Consider the following 17,053-nt stretch of genomic DNA (forward strand, 5'->3'; position numbering starts at 1 on the left):
GGATGGCCACACCCATCCGGAAGAGACTTGGTGGCTGAGCAGGGGAGCCGTGGATGATGCCACCTTCTTTTTCTCCCCAGGAAAGAACACTGAAGCATGGGCGAAGGATTTGAAGCTGAACGACTTTGAGCTGCTGTGCCTCGATGGCACGCGGAAGCCTGTGACTGAGGCTAGGAGCTGCCATCTCGCCATGGCCCCGAATCATGCCGTGGTGTCTCGGACAGATAAGGTGGAACGCCTGAAACAGGTGCTGTTCGACCAACAGGTATGGACCACAGGGCTTCTAGTGCTTTCTTAGCTGTGTGGGCTCTTGTTAGGTGGGGAGATCCCAGAGCTAGGCGCACCAGCCCACTCGCGCCTCTCTAGTCCCTCTGCTTGAAGCTCATGGTGACAGTATTGGCTTCATGCCGTGGGGTTGCCCGGAGTGTCAACAAGAACATCAGAGGCTTTCGACTCTGGGCTTTCTGGGACTCACTCGATTTCGGCTAAGTCTCTGTGCCCTGGCCTTGTTGTCCTCACTGCCTGGCTCAGAGACTGTCTTTTTCCCTCCTGTTGTTCTTCTGGCAAATGAGGGAACCGCTGAGCCTTCCTCCCACACTCGTTGGTGTAGTGCTTTACTCAGGTGGTGTTTCCTGAACCTGGGCCGTCTGAACAATGCTCTAGGCCAGGCCTCTAAAACAGCAAACCCGAAATGTGCCCTATAGATTCAGGGCTACCTAAATGTGATTTGAAGAAAATCCCCACATTTTCTTAAAATCTGGGATTTTATTAGAACTTCTATTTTTATCATATAGCATCATATCTCTATGTGTGCTTTTAAAGAAAACAACCCAGGAACAATAAGACTGGCCACCATAACCGGCCTTTATGAAGCCCTTACTGTGCGTACACACTGGTGCTGGTGAGAGAGCTGCCATGACTGAGGGGTTTGGGTCTCAGTCTCCCCACATGGGAGCCTGGGACAGAGCAGGAACTGTGTGAGGGAGGCAGGGTGACCGGCCTGCACACTGAGCTGGTTAGTGGCCGAGCCTGGGTTTTCCTAGCAGCCTGCCTCTCTAGAAGAGCTGCATATTAGAATGTCCTAAGCAATTGACTTGTGAGGGCAGATCTCAAAACCCCTCTGCTGTCACCTTGTCACCCATAAGAAGTCGTATGGGAAAAGGTCGCAGGTTAAGAAGGAAGGAAAGATGGCAGATAGTAGGAGGTAGGACCAGAAGTGGTGTGAGGCCTGGATGCTGCCCAGGGCGGGCCTGCCAGCAGGAATGTGGGGTGGGGGACTCCACTAAGGAGGTGGAATGACTCCGGAACTCAGCTCCTTCTGCCCCATGGTTTTCTCAGGGCTGTTCTTGGGTGGGAGAAATACCCCTTTGCCTCCTTTAACCCATGAATTCCTCTTTTCCTTAGCTACTCACTGTCTGCCCTTTTGTTGCAGGCTAAATTTGGGAAAAATGGATCTGGCTGCCCGGGCACGTTTTGCTTATTCCAGTCTAAAACCAAAAACCTTCTGTTCAATGACAACACTGAGTGCCTGGCCAGACTCCATGGCAAAACAACATATGAAAAATATTTGGGACCACAGTATGTCACAGCCGTTACTAATCTGAAAAAGTGCTCAACCTCCCGTAAGTAGACCCTAGCTAGTATCCCCGAGAAACCACCACTGGTGAAGGTCAAGGTCTGAGGGCCAAACAGCATTCTAGGAACTAACACAGGTGTAAAAATGTTAAGGAAAGATAATATCTCTTTATAATTCAGGACATTCTAATCTCATTGATAAAAGAATTGGAGAATAAAATAGAGCAGTATGTAATATTTTTTTATAAAGTTTATAGTACTGATAGTGACTGCTCTGTCATGATGTCTTTGGAAAATGATAATCCATTTTATTCAGTAAAGTGAAAAGTGTATGTATACATATGCATTAAGAAGTGACAAAACTGGCCAGGTGTGATGGCTCACACCTGTCATCCCAGTACCTTGGGAAGCAGAGGTGGGACAGAGGTGGGAGGATGGTTTGAGCCCAGGAGTTTGAGACCAGCCTGGCCAACACAGGGAGACTTTGTCTCTTACAAAAATAATTTTAAAAATTAGCCTGGTGTGGTGTCAAGCACCTGTAGTCCCAGCTACTTGAGAGGCTGAAATAGGAGGATTGCTTGAGCCCAGAAGGTTGAAGCTGCAATGAGCTATAATTGTACCACTGCACTATAGCCTAGGTGACACTGAGAGACCCTGCCTCAAAAAAAAAAAAACACAAAAAAACAAAAAAACAAAAAAACAAAACTGATCTAGACAGTTACCACTGATGCCAACTATTGAGAAAACAAAATCTCAAAAAAATTCAAGTGTAGGAAAACATATCTTAACCAGGGAAATATATTGATACTAATTTAATCCCTTAAAATATTTAGAAGACATCGCAGAGTATTGTAAGGCTCCCGGTTATAATTGTGGGATTTCAGTGTGCACAGCTGCTTGTGCACTGCAATCATCCAGATTCCTATTCCTGGTCCCTCACCCAGAGTCAGAGGCACTGGGCATGCTGTTGGTCCAGGCATGGGAGCAGGGCCAGTAATGTCTTTATTGGTGGTTTTCAATGAGAGACAATTTTTCCCCTGAGGGAACATTTGGCAATGCTGAGAAGCACTTTTGATTCTTACAACGTAGAGGGTGCTGCTGGTACCAAATATATTATAGAGGCCGGGGATGCTACTAAACAAAGCACAGCCAGCCCCCTGCAACAAAGAGTTATTATCAGGCCCCAAATGTCAATAGCGCCAAGGTTGAGAAACCCTTTTCTATATTGACCAACAACTCAGGTCACTGTGATGCAGGTCATGACCACCCTCTGAGAAATATGGCTACAGGGCTCTTCTTGTGAGCAGCCAGTTCAGGACTGCATAGACCATGTGCTTCTTGAGGGCAGGCCTGTCTATTCATGCTGAGTCCCCAGCACTTAGCACAGCAACTCACACAAAGCAGGTGCTCAGTAAGGATCTGTGAATGAATGAGTGAATCTGCAGATGAGCACGATTGCAAACAGGTTCACATTCCAGGAGAAGCTAGAGGACCACCAATGTCTTGTGAACTTGAGAATGTGACAGTCGATTCAATTAGAGACAAGTGCAGGGTGGTTGTGTCTCTCAGGCCAGAGCAGGGAAACACCCTGGCTGGTGAGGGCTAGACTCTGGCTCCCTTGAACACTGTAGTCACTAGGAGTAGGGGAACGGGAATATGAGTGTGGCAAGCACTGACTCACAGTGATGGGAGAAGGGCAGAGAAAACTCTTAGTATCCTCTTTGATTTATTGGTTTAAATAACTGGTTTATTGATTTTAAAAAAAGAAGAAATCAGTGTCTGAATCTCTTGCTCTGTTGTGTCCCACAGCCCTCCTGGAAGCCTGTGCATTCCTCCAGAAGTAAAACCCAAGAAGATGGCCCAGCCTCCCCAAGGAAGCCTCAGCCATTCACTGCCTCCAGCCCTTCTCCCCGTGTGTGCTGGGGCCTTGGCCTCCCTGGCTGAGGGTGGGGATTGCCCATCCATCTGCTCACAATTCCCTGCTGTCATCTTAGCAAGAAATAAAATGAGAAATATTGTTGATATTCTCTCCCTATAAAGTGTCACTCATCTTTTCTAGAATTTTATACTGAAATCACATGCCTGACAAAATACCTGTACAGTTGGACCTTCCCTTCCAAGTTTTTCAGGTCCAGCCCGTCCTCTTTCTCGCAGTCTTGGGTATGATGCCCAAGGGTCTGGAATTTAAGGCCAGGCCAAGCACTGGTTTTCCCAAGGGGATCTGGTTGGTTATTCACATAGCTGTCTCAGTGCACATGTGTGTGTGTGCCTGGGAGTGTGTGTGTGTGTCCCCAAGGCAGGGCAGGAAGAGCAGGCATAGGAATTACAACTGAAATGTAGGTTCAGTTGCTCATCACTTGCAGAGTCTAATTAACAAGAGCTAGGTTTGGTATAAAGAAGGTGACTTTTATTCCAAAGCTACCTTAGGGGAAGAAGTACAGGCTTCTTCCCCTAGTACAGAATGGAGTGCCATTCTTTCACTCCTGTTTCACCTTTGGAGCAGAAAGCAGAGGCTTTTAAATGGGGGGTGAGGCATGCAGGGCAGGAAGTGAGCAGGTGGGGGGTCTGGGTACTAGCTTTGGTGCCTTATCTACCAGGCAGTTGAGCTGGTTACTGCTGGTGCCTGTGTGGGCACAACTAGGTTGTAAAAGCAGCCAAAAAATTTCCAGGTGGAAGAGTTTCATAGAGGGCATATTTTGGCTTGTAAATTGACTGTTATGTCTCAAGGTAGTCTCTTGGTGGGAGAGAGTTCTGCTCTGGAGCTTCTAACTAAGAGCACATAGTTAGATGAACTTGCCCTGTTGGGAGTGTCTGGTGAAGGGGAGACAAAAGATTATAGTTGCATTTCTAAAGGGCTAAGTAGGAAGCAGAGAAAAGGAGGAGAGACAAGTGAAGACAGAGTAACTTTAAATAACGAAGACAGAAATGAAGAAGGAATAATTTTCCTGCTTTTCCATTGGTTCTTTGGACATAACAGGCAAAAGTGTCAATCAGGGTGAGACTGTCCCTTCAAGAGCAGAGATCAGACAAGTGTCCTGAAACTCTGCCTCCATTCTGGGGGCAACCTTTTGGCCATGTTCCCCACTGTCAGTGAGATGAAAAGCTCTACTGCTGTCTGCAAAAGGCTCTAAAACCTGTCAGGAAAGGACATTAATTAAGGTCCCATAATACTAGGATGAAGCTCTTTTCCTATTTGCTACTTCAAATTATGGCCAGATGTGTTGTCCATCCTCACTAGCATGAGAAGATTAGTCAGTGAGCAACATCTGATGGGGTAGCCACAGCAGTGATAATGTCAGCACTCTAAAACATGACATTTGAACAGTATGAACTTTCTTGTCTAAATAAGATACTAAAGTGAAAGTAAGGCCCACCTGTGAAATTCTCCTGTTCCAGGTTGAAAAGAAATGGAACATCATTGTGTCTCTCTGTTCATGCTCGGTTATGTTGCTGTAGCAAACGGTCTCCAAGTCAAAATCTTAGTGGCTAACATGACAAAAATGTGTTTCTCTCTTGTGTCCATCTCCATCACGGGTCAGCAATGGCTCTGTGACTCACGTCTTTATTCTGAGACCCGGGCTGAACCAGCAGCCCCAGTTTTGGGCATGTTGGGCTTGAGAGAGAGGGGAAAATAAAAGAGACAGAGGCAGCTGCTCTGCCTATGGAGTGCCATTCTTTCATTCCTTTATTTTCTTAATAAACTGCTTTAACTTAAGAAAAGAGAGAGTCAAAAGCATCATACAACAATACTTCCAGTGTCTGCGTGGCAGAGGCCATATCATCTTCATCATTTCATTGGCCAGAGAATTCACGTGGCCACAACATCAATGAGGTCGCCCAGGAGGAAGAGGCAGTGATGGGGGACTGGGGTTAGTGCAACAGTGCAAAGAAAAATCTTCAGAGCATTTCACAGTGCCCAGCCAGAAAGCCATCACAGGAATGTCCCATCAGCCCACAAAGGCTTCTGTGCAGTCCTAGAGAAGTGTCCTTTGCCCGGGTGCCGCCCCCTTCCCAGAGCATGGCCTGGTGTGTGTGGCTGGATCTCAGTCCCTGTGTGCTACTCACCAGGTTGGTCGGGCCTCTGCCTGCACCGCTGCACAGGCCACTCCGGAAACAGAAGATTGACTAGATGCAGGATGCTTCCTGTGATATTTCACAATTTATCCTGCATTGATGATACTTCCCCATACAGAGAACCATGCAGTAGCTCCCGAGGTTGGGTTTCCTGAGGGGGAATCATTCATGTTTGATTTCAGAAACCCTCCCTTCAGGCCGTTGCTAACATTTGCTGTGGCACCAGTCACTCTCCGAGGCTCAGTAACAGCTTCATCTGCCTCACCCTATGCCACAACTTTAAGATCGGTTTGGGCACATCCTCTTATCATTTTTGTGTGTGTCTCCTGGGGTCTCTAAGTCCCAAATCTTTCTTTAAAATGCTATTTCTGTAGAGCACCAGATTCTGTCGCTGTTCAGGGCACCACTATGTAACCCGCACGAACCTGGGGAAACTGAACAAAGGGGGCAAACGTGGGAATAAAAGACAAGAGACAAAAGAGTATATTTGGAAGAAGGGGTCGGGGGCACTTTGCCTCTAGTGGACAAGGGCCCTGAGCTTTACACAACTCTCCCTATTTATTATGCAAAAGAGATAGCGAGAAGGGGGACGTGTAAGAAGGGGTCAGCTGCTCGGTCCAGAATAGGCTTGCAAGACTGCATTCTCTAGATGTTCCAGTAGATAATCTCAAGGAGCTCCACGCCAGGAAGCGATTTCCCTCAGCAAACCTTCTGGCAGTGGGAGAAGTGTTGAGTTTGCCCACATCCTGCATTCTTGATAAACAGTTTGCTGTTTGATCATGTAGCTGCTAGTGGAATGCTGAGTTGGTCACGTCCCACAGGCCTTTGGCTCCTTACAGACCCCTTCCGGGTTATTAGCCATGACTTTACCTCTTCGTTTCTCTTTTCTATACTTTCCTCGCATTCTACAAAATAAAGTATCCCTGGGCTTTAGAGTAATCTAATGCCTACTGAATCCAAAATAATCTGATTTAATCCTTGAATTTTTAAACAATTTCAATGAATTTTGTTTTTTACCAGGGTTTGGACCTCCCCCATAATAAAATCCCTTATTTCTTTTTGTCACTTCAGTATAAAATCCAACCTACTATTTTCCATTGAAAGCTGGGTCTTTCTTTCTTATTTACATAAAAATTGTTGGATGTATCTATGAACAAACCAGGGGAAATTGAGGGTGAGGTGGGGAAGTGTTAAGAAGGTCTCAGAGTGGCTGCAGACCAGATCCATGCATCCCTAGGTGAGTCCCCATCCATTCTCTCCCTCATTCTTAATGTGTTTCCAAACAGGTGAGGAACAATGAAAACCAAGTCGGACATTCTAGTGCTAATTATATAGAGATAATTTATATAAAATGTGATAAATGCAAAATATTTCATCAGAAGGAGTATTAATGTTAAATAACTTCAACTCACTAGTAATTAGGCAATAATTTTTCATCAATTAGCACAATTAAAAATTCAAGTTGCTAATGATATTCAGTATTGTGAGGATGTAATGAAGCAGATAGTCTTATGCAATATCAGCAGGACCATATTATTATACACCACCTTAGGAGGACAGTTTAGCAACATCTCTCAACATTTTAGGTGAGAAATTTATCTACAGCTGGTGCCTCGGTGCTGATGCTGGGGGCTACTGGCGAGCATGGCGCAGCATTGGATGGGGGGCTCCAGGCTTCAGGCTCCACGCTCCAGGCTGCAGGACCTGGAACTCCTTCCTGCGTCACAGCAGGGCTGCTACAGTGTGCTCTGGTGCAGAACTGGCAGGGGTGCCTGCAGGCCTCTTCTCCAGCTGTGTGTTCACTTTTTTTTTTTTTTTTTTTTTTTGAGACAGGATCTTACTCTGTTGCCTAGGCTGGAGTGCACCGGAGCAATCACAGCTCACTGCAGCCTCAACTTCCCCAGTTCAGGTGATCCTTCCACTTCAGCCTCCTGAGTAGCTGGGACTATAGGTGCAGGCCATGCAGGGGCTCATGCTTGTAATCCCAGCACCCTGGGAGGCTGAGGCAGGTGGATTACTTGAGTCCAGGAGTTTGAGATCAGCCTGGGCAACATGGCAAAACTCCATGTCTACAAAAAATACAAAATAATTAGCCATGCATTCACTTCTGAGGGAAAAGTCATGGACTCCGTGGTGCTGTGGACCCCGTCATTCACACCAGAAAGAACATTGTGTGCTCTTGGGTCCTGGGAAAGCTGACTGACCACCTGAGGTGACGCATACTTATTTAGTTATTTATTTTTATTTTATGATTATTGGTTTTTGAGACAGAGTCTCACTCTGTCGTCCAGGCTGCAGTGCAGTGGTGCAATCTCGGCTCACTGCAACCTCCGCCTCCCGGGTTCAAGCAATTCTCCTGCGTCAGCCTCCCCAGTAGCTGGGATTACAGATGCCTGCCACCACTCCCAGCTTAATATTAGTAGAGACGGGGTTTCACCTTGATGACCAGGCTGGTCTTAAACTCCTGACCTCAAGTGATCTGCCTGTCTCTGCCTCCCCAAGTGCTGGAATTACAGGCTTGAGCCACTGCGCCCAGCCCATGCATACGTTTTTTCCTCAGGAGATTAGCTTTTACCAGTAAAGGGCATTCAGAATCAGTTAGCTGACCATTGTTTTCTGAAGTAATCACAGGCCAGTCCCTAGTGGGAGAAAGAAGTGGCCTCTGTAGCAGGACACCTGGAGCTCAGCCCCAGCTCTGCTGTGTGACTGTGTGACCTTGGGTAAGTGCCTTAATGTCTCTGGGCTCAGCTTTCTTTGTAGGTAAAATCAGGGACTTGAGCTTGTTCTCTCTACAGCTCTCCTACAGACTGAGTCTGTCTGCAATCACAAGGGGCAGGAGAGGAAGAGACTTAAAATGTGTTCTTCTGGTCAGCAGCTATGGGTTGAATGTTTATGTACCCCCAGCCATTCTACTGTTTAGCTTAGAGCTGTTCTCCATGTGGGACCCTTTCAGTGGGTCCATGAGGTCAAACTATTTTAATGATGATACTCAGAAGTTATTTATCTTTCTCCTTATTTTATGAGTAGAATTTTCCAAAGGTTATTTGGCATTTGATAGTCTAACAGATTGGATGGAGAACAAGACAGAGAATCCAGCTTCTGGCCAGACGTGGTGGCTCACACCTGTAATCCCAGTACTTTGGGAAACCAAGGCAGGAGGATCACTTGAGCTCAGGAGCTCAAGACCACCCTGGCCAGCATGGCCATCTCTACCAAAAAATATAGAAATTAGCTGGGCATGGTGGTATGCGCCTGTGGTCCCAGCTACTTGGGAGGCTGAGTTGGGACGATTCCAAGGATCACTCTTGTTGCTAATTTTTTTTTCTTTTAAAAAATACTGATTTTTTAATAAAAGTATGTTATTTATGTTAATCTGTAATGGGCTTATTATTTCAAAATCAATTAATAATGTAAATATTTAAAACTGTGTTAAAATTTCTAATAGTATAAATAGCAATAGATTTAGCCCACTGAAAGGGAGATGGTTGTGCTTTAGTCAGGAGTAGGCCGAGGTGGCCTTCTGGTGCAGCATGACTCAGTGGGTTTGGAGCGCAGGCACACAACTCAGTGGGTTTGGAGAGCAGGCACACAACTCCACACATTATGTAACCATGCCATGTGAGGTGCATTAGGTGACCACTCACATGATCATGTGCTTGGCTCAGAGCCACTATTGTCTGTAAAAGGTATAATTACCCTGCTGACACTGTACATATGGCTCGTGCCCAGAGAGAGAATAAAGCCATGTTGAAAACGCCTACTTGAGTGTTTTTCCAGTTACCTGCCACCCACCTACCAACTCCCCTTGGACTTCAGTTTGGACTAGAACCTGACAATTGGCATCACGAACAGGATCCTAAGGTAAGTGAGCCTTCAGTCCCTGCTGATTCCAGGTTGGCCATGTGACCACAAAATGGATTGTGGTACCTGGTGGCAGCCGTGCTGCGAGTGTGGGCCTGAGTGGAAACCTGGATGGCAGTGAATGGGTCCCCCACGAGCATGGAGAAGGCGCTGAAGCAGCTGGAAGCACAGAGCACCAAGAAAGAGAGAGCCTTTGCTGGCAGAGTTGGATGGGCATTTTTAACTGTGCTAAGAAAAGTACACACCCAGTCCCTGAGGGATGCAGACTGGAGGCCTGGCTACACCGATCTTGAAAATAATTAGAGGCTTCCATGAATGGGGACCTCCAGGTACAGGCAGGGCACCTGGAGGTGTGGCTTCAGAGCTTGGAAAAGGAGTTAGAGGCTACCGTGAATGCAGGCCTGGGTCCATCATCTTGTCTGGAGATCCCCACTCAGTTTCATACCAAGGAGGAAGAATGCCCGTTGCGGCCTCACCCAGTGGTCTGACAGAAGGTAGATCATGAACAGCCACTAGGGCCCCAAGGGTGGACTCAGGGACTCCCCACCGTAATGCAACACATTTCACACATTGCCTATACTCCGACTGAGTTGCAGGAATTAGGCAAGCAGTGCCGCCAGTGTCCAGGGGAACTGCTGCCTGCCTGGATGCTTCGTCTGTGGAATGAGGCAGCAGATAGTATCTCCCATTCCATCTCTGAGATGGAAAAGCTGGCCTCCATCATGACTCACCCCTCTCCCTGTCAGCGGCTGCAAGTGAGCAAGTGGTTAGTGGCAGGGCAAGGTGACTACACCCTGAGTGAGTGGCTGCAGGCAGCCATGTGAACTGTGTGGAATAACACTGGTGAAATGTGAGTAAATGGCAGTCGTATGCCAATTTGGTGTAAGATGGGCATGCGGCAGGCTATGTTTGACCCGAATACCTGGAGCCCAGATGATGAATGTTTCCGCTCCCACATGAGGGATCTCGTGTTGAGTTCTGTGTTCCTGAGCCCCTTTGACTCCCTAGCTGCTGTCCTTACCCCGTACATAGGGCGCTGTATACATGAAGTAACCACTGCCATCGTGGCTGTTGGGGATGCAGAAGGTTGTCGGGGGGATTGAAGGGTCCACACCATAAAGAAGGGGAGGGTACTGCCCCCAAGGGGGCCCCAACGAGTGACACGCTCACAGATGTGGATAGATTTGATTTTGGCTCGGGTTGACTGAGAGAAAAATCGATAAGCAGCCCAATGAAATACTCCTAACTTTGTGGAGATCGTTGTATCCAGGGCAGCAATTCCAGAAAATGCCCAAAGGGGAGAAAGGCATTGCTGTGTGACCTGGTCCTGCCCAGGCACTCCTGCTCAGACACTACTTGCTGCAGCCAGGTGGAAATGTAGAGCCTCTTCTGTCCAACTAGGGAACTGGCCAAAGGTACCTGGCTTGGGGGAACACCAGATGACTGGAGGCCACATATGGAACTGGCAATCCACTGGTCCCCACCAGCGTACAGTGGGTGCTGGCGTAGATCGTAGCCTTGTTTATGGGAACCCAGTTAAGTTTTTGGGCAAAGCTGCATACATTGATGGTTATGGAGGCCAGTCAGTGAAAGTGAAACCGGTATCTCTATGCCTTGGCATTGGCCACTTGGCTCCTCGCTTATACACTGTGTATGTCTCTCCCATACCTGAATACATTCTGGAGGTGGATATTTTACGTGGCTTGGAAGCTGTGCCATCTATCATGGATTTGATTAACCACTCGACAATGGAATTGGGACAGTACCACTATGTGGTGAACTTGGCCAAAGCATTCTTCTCAAATGACATTGCTCTAGAAAGACGTGAACAGTTTGCCTTGGTGACAATGGACTTTCACAGTATTGCTGCAGGGTTATGTGCATAGCCCCACCACATGTCATGTCTTGTTGCCATGGATTTAACAGCCTGAAAATGTCCAAAGGGAGCCCACTTGTTCCATTACGTTGATGATATTATGTTAATCTCTGATTCTCTTGCAGATTTAGAAGCGACAGCACCCCTCCTGTGGCAACATTCGGCAGCATGTGGTTGGGCCATCAACAAATCCAAGGTCCGAGGGCCTGGATTACCTGCTAAATTCTTGGGAGTTATCTGGTCGGGTAAGGTGAAGGCCATACAAGAGGCTATCATTGACAAAATATAGGCATATCCCTGGCCCACCCTGGTAAGGCAGCTGCAAACTTTTGTGGGCCTCCTGGGATATGGGTGGGCATTTGTGCCCCATTTAGCTCAAATGATAAAACCATTGCATCCGTTAACAAAGAAGGGAACAATCTGAGATTGGGCTGATGTGGCTGAGACTGCCTTCCTGGCAGCTAAGTGGGCTATTCAGCAGACATGAGCCTATGGGTGGTTGACCAGGGGTGCCTATTTGAACTGGATATGCATGTGACCACAGGTGGTTTTAGCTGGGCCTGTGGTAGCACACAGAGTGCCTGAGAATGCCAGCAGGCTTTTGGTACCAACTACGGAAAGGAGCTGAGCTCTGGTATTCCTTGATACAGAAATAGCTAGCAGCTGTATATGCTGCCCTTCAGGCTTGTGAGAAGTGATAGGATGGGCTGCAGTCATAGTGTGGATGATCTACCTGACAGCGGGATGGGTGCCTTCATGTGTAATGACCCCCTGGACTGGGATGGCGCAAACATCCACTTTGGCAAAGTGAGGCACTTACTTGGAGCAGCAGAGTATGCTGAGTACAAGCCCATTAGCAGCAGAGTTGCGAGAGGTCTTGGTACCTGCAGTGCTAATGCAAGAGAAGGCCATGGGGCCTGAGGCACCCCTTGACCCCGAGCCACTGCCATTTAAGGAAGGGCATCCCTCTATTCCTGATGGAGGCATGGCACACAGATGGGTGTAGCCGAGGTGCTACTTCTTCCTGGACCAGTGTTGCAGTCCAACTTGGTACCAACACCATATGGTTTGAAACCAGGTGTGGACAAAGTAGTTAATGGGTTGAACTTAGAGCAGTATGGATGGTGATCATCAAGGAGGAGACACCTGTACCGGTAATCTGTACTGATAGCTGGGCAGTCTATGGAGGCCTAACCTTATGGTTAACTACTTGGATAATACAGAATTGGCTAGTTGGCCACCAACCCATTTGGTGCCAAGCCATGTGGCAAGACCTCTGGGAAATGGATTATCAGAAAGATGTAACTATTTATCATTTGTCAGGCCATATGCCTCTGGCCATGCCCAGCAATGATGAGGTAAAAGCCTTGGCCAAAGTCCAATGGTTAGAGTTGACATCTACATGAGATGTGGCCTTGTAGCTACACTGGAAACTGGGACATGCAGGGGGTAAACTGATGCAACAGGTCAATAAACGTTGGGGTCTGTTCCTGCCCATTAAAGACATTTGGGAGACTTGTCAGAAATGCCCGGCATGTGCTCAGGCATACCCTAAATGGAGGCAGCTGCCCAGTGCTACACCTGATCAGGGCCAGTGCCCCTGACCAGGTGGCAAGTAGATTACATTGGGCTGCTGCAGAAGTCGCAAGGGTATACGTATGTGCTAACAGCTGTGGACACAGCCACAGGCCTGTTGTTTGCCTGTTCTTGCAGGGTGGCCAACCAACAGTACACCATCTGGGCCCTGCAACACATATGTGCTCTATGTGGTTGCCCTCTGGTCGTTGAGAGTGATAGGGGGACACATTTTACTGGATAACAGGCACAACAATGGACCTAAAGTGGGGATTCCATGTACCACACAACTTACAAGCTGTGGGTATGACTGAGTGATACAACGAGCTCTTGAAGAATGGGTTATACTTGCATGTCACACCCCTGTCTTTGCAGGGCTGGAGTTCCAGACTGGACCTGATGCTCCAAACCTTGAATGAATGGCCATGGAAAAGCAACCCAACCCAGGTGGAGGCTTTGTTACACGGGGCCGCTGCCCCCATTCAGTTGCAGATACACACCAAGGATAACCTCCTCTGACCAGGTGTGGGGACAAACGGTAACCTGTTGTTGCCTGCCCCAACGCAGCTGAAGGCAGGGGAACAGAAAACCTGGCTGTGGCCGTGGCCCCTCCAAAAAGCCCCCGACTGCTGGTGGTTGGCCACTGTAGCTCCCTATGGGGAGGGCCTACAGTATGACGTGTATGTCACTCTGAGTGTTCAGTGCATGGCCCCCGAAGTTAACTGTTTGTAGGAAAATGGCCAGGGAAGAAACTTTCTTCCAGCGGTCATATGTACTGTCTGTGTGGCCTATTACGAGCTTCCCTGTGACTTTGGCATGAATACAGGACCCAAAGGAACCATGGGGAGCTGAGAAGGTGTGGTATTATTGCCCAGGGCAGAAGCCCTTGGGTGCTGCATTGTTCTCCAGTGATGAAAGGTTAGCCTGTATTTTGCCTGAGGGACGTGATTTTCCTCTGTTAGTACCTGTGCCTGCTCTGTCATTCCAACCTTAGGTTAACATGCTCCAGTTGCATTGTGGACTGGGCCTACACCTACGCTGAAGTGACCAATGTTTCCAACTCTTGGATCTGCACCGCCCTTCTAGCAGCTGCAGATGGCTTGCCTTGGCACATACATTCAGCATCTGCAGAGAACTGGACATGGCTGGAGACTTGGGTCCCATGGTCAATGCCTGGAATGCAACGTAGCGAGCTTTGGACAAAGGATGCCACAAGACCCACAGAACACCCATTCCCTGGCTGGCCCATAGCGTTTATGATGGGTGGGACTGGCTAGTGGGGTAATGTGCAGTACCCCCGGCCCAGGCGCCATGGTGCATAGAGCAACGTTGGGGCAACAGCACTGTAGGTACCCGTCACAGCCTGCGTAAACATAATACTTGTCACCACACCGAAGGTATGGTGGAAGAGGCGGCCCCACCAAGGTCGGGCCCCAATGGATTTTGTGCCCCTCTGGGAGTTTATGGGTCTGTGGGGACACAGGGTGGCCTTACCTATAAGCAAACTGGACTGACCTTATACCTGGGGGTGGCCTTATGTACCTGCCACCGTTCTCCTCACATTGCCCAGATGCCCGCATGACTGGGAGGTGCTACACTCTCGGATTTTACGAGTGTGATGAGCACCCTGATGGTTCTACCCCTTGACAGTGACTATGCCTGGAGTGGATGTCATAACTGTAGAAGCACAAGTGACTGCTCTAGCAGAGCACGCTGCTCAAGCTCTGAAGTACACCTGAGTGTCTCTCCTCCCATTAATGGACGAGGTTGATCAGATCAAAAAGGTGGTGTTGCAAAACCGAATGGTCTTAGACATAGTAACTATTGCCCAAGGAAGCACCTGGGCCCTTTTAGGAAGACAATGTTGTACCTTTATCCCTGACAATTGGTAGAACATAACAGCAGCCTTGCAAGGGGTCTTATGGGAGATTAAGGTAGTCAAGAGCCTTACTGATGAACCCCTGCAGAGATGGTGCGCATCCCTGGGCTCTGGCCTACGCTGGGCCCTAATAGTCTCAAGTAGCATAGCTGGGATCCTAGTAGTGTTGCTCTCTGCATTGTTGCTGTGAGTTACGGATTCAGGGCTCCATCCTATGGGCACATGTCCCTACCCAGAAGACGCCCTTGGCCTAGGGGTGGAGTGTAAGGCAGATGGATGCACTTTAGTCAGGAGCAGTCTGAGGCCACTTTTTGGTGCAGCATGACTCAGCGGGTTTGGAGGGCAGGCACATGACTCTGCACATTATGAACAATGCCACTTGAGGTGCATTAGGTGACCACTCACATGAGCTTGTGATTGCTTCAGAGTCACTAATGTCTGTAAAACGTACAATTAGCCTGCTGACGCTGGACATATGGCTCATGCCCAGGGAGAGATAAAGCCATGTTGAAACTCCCTATGATTCCTCGAGTGTTTTTTCAGCTACCCGTCACCCACCCACCAACTACCTTCAGACTTCAGTTTGGGCTAGAACCTGACACCCACATAAAGCTGTATGGGGTCCTCAATTTTCAAGTACATAAAAGTATTCTGTATCCAAAAAGTTTGTGAACCACTGCCCTAGAGACACTTTCCATGGTGTGCAAGATGTATGTGAGAATGCGCAGTGGAGACATAATAAAAAACCAGAAAAAGTGGAAACCTCAATGCCTGTCATCAAGAGAGAGAAATGCAGCATGGTCTATTTCTGTTCTCCTCACATTGCCCAGATGCCTGCTTAACTGGGAGGCGTTATGCTCTCAGTTTTTGCAAGTGTCATAAAGGAGAGAATGGAACATTACCTGTCATTATAGACACTGCAAAATGAGCTAGTAGCAGGATTTTTACCACAGGTACCCATAAGCAACACGTGGCGTTGTTCGCCATGTTTTTACATTGTTATGTAAATAACTTAAAATTATGTGAATAATGTAAAAGCATGGTGAACAACGCCACATTTTGCTTATGGGTACCTGTGGTAAAAAGCAAAACTCACGATCCTGAAGGAGTGAGCAGGCCTACAGGTGCTGGGCAGGCACTGTCTTGCAAAGAGCACAAAATGTGCAGGTCCCTCTGGGAGTGTTACAGTGGGTAGCTAGTCAGGAAGAGCAGGGCAGGAGAGGGCTCCCCATCCCACACACACACACCAGGAGTGTCAGGTGACCATCAGGTGGCGGTTGTTGACTGTCTCTCTAAAGTAATAATTGGTCACACCCGGCAACAGGGAAAGGCCGGCTCCTAATAGATAGAAAACACCCGAAACTGGTGAGCAGCAGTTTCCCTACAAGATCTCAGAGGTTGAGCCAGCGGGCTCAAGCATGCACATGGGACAGCTCACCCCAAGGGAAGAATCAGGGGAGAAATAACGCAAGACCCCGGAAGCGTGCTGACATATAAAACCCCAAGTCAAAAGGTCAAACCACACACTTGACTTTCAAATCGTCCACTTGGCCCTATTCCAAGTGTACTTTCCTTCCTTTTGTTCCTATTCTAAAGCTTTTAAATAAACTTTTACTCCTGCGCTAAAACTTGCCTCAGTCTCTCCTTCTGTCTTATGTCTCTCAAGTGAATTCTTTCTTCTGAGGAGGCAAGAATTGAGGTTGTTGCTGACCTGCATGGATTTGCTGCCAGTAACAGGAGCAGAGGACTAGGCCTTGGATGGAAATGGTGAGGGGGCCACTCCCTCCCTATCCCCAGGCGTCGGTAAGATCTGAGACAGACTGCTCTCCCCTTGGAGTGTATTGCTGACCTTGTCAACAGAAAATAAATGACTTCCGATAGTCTTTTTTTTTTTTTTTTTTTTGCTTCAGCTGTTGTTTATTGACATACAGGTAGGCTCTATAGCAACAGGCCTGAAGGCGCTGCAGTAGTCGCTGCAGAAGTGGGGGAAAATGGAAGGTGGAGGGTGGAGTGTTTGCTGCAGGCCAGTTGAGTGGAGGGCGGGGACAGGTGTGAACTGGGGAGGCCCAGGGGGCTGGGGAAGCAAGTAAGGGCCAGGGCCAGAGTCAGCTTCAAGGGAACAACAGCCCCGTGCCCTAAGGCCCCTAACTCTCTAGCTGTTTACCCCAGGCCAGGGTTGGGAGTCCTCTGGGCATCCATTTTTTTCTCAAGGA

The 17,053-nt window shown here is 48.2% G+C and overlaps 1 protein-coding gene across 2 annotated transcripts in view; it reads left to right on the plus strand.

Annotated features, from left to right (window-relative positions):
* LTF (lactotransferrin) overlaps nucleotides 1-3,597 on the plus strand; it is a 28,843-nt gene extending 25,246 nt beyond the window's left edge. For both annotated transcript variants that reach the window (XM_007983959.3, XM_038004060.2), the window contains exons 15-17: nucleotides 81-265; nucleotides 1,433-1,622; nucleotides 3,385-3,597. In XM_007983959.3, coding sequence (XP_007982150.2) covers nucleotides 81-265; nucleotides 1,433-1,622; nucleotides 3,385-3,419 — 410 coding nt within the window. In that variant the 3' untranslated portion in view covers nucleotides 3,420-3,597. The remainder of the gene's footprint in view (nucleotides 1-80; nucleotides 266-1,432; nucleotides 1,623-3,384) is intronic.
* Nucleotides 3,598-17,053: the final 13,456 nt, after the last annotated feature.

The sequence above is a fragment of the Chlorocebus sabaeus genome, chromosome 22, assembly GCF_047675955.1.
Source record: "Chlorocebus sabaeus isolate Y175 chromosome 22, mChlSab1.0.hap1, whole genome shotgun sequence".
Classification (NCBI taxonomy): Eukaryota; Metazoa; Chordata; class Mammalia; order Primates; family Cercopithecidae; genus Chlorocebus; species Chlorocebus sabaeus.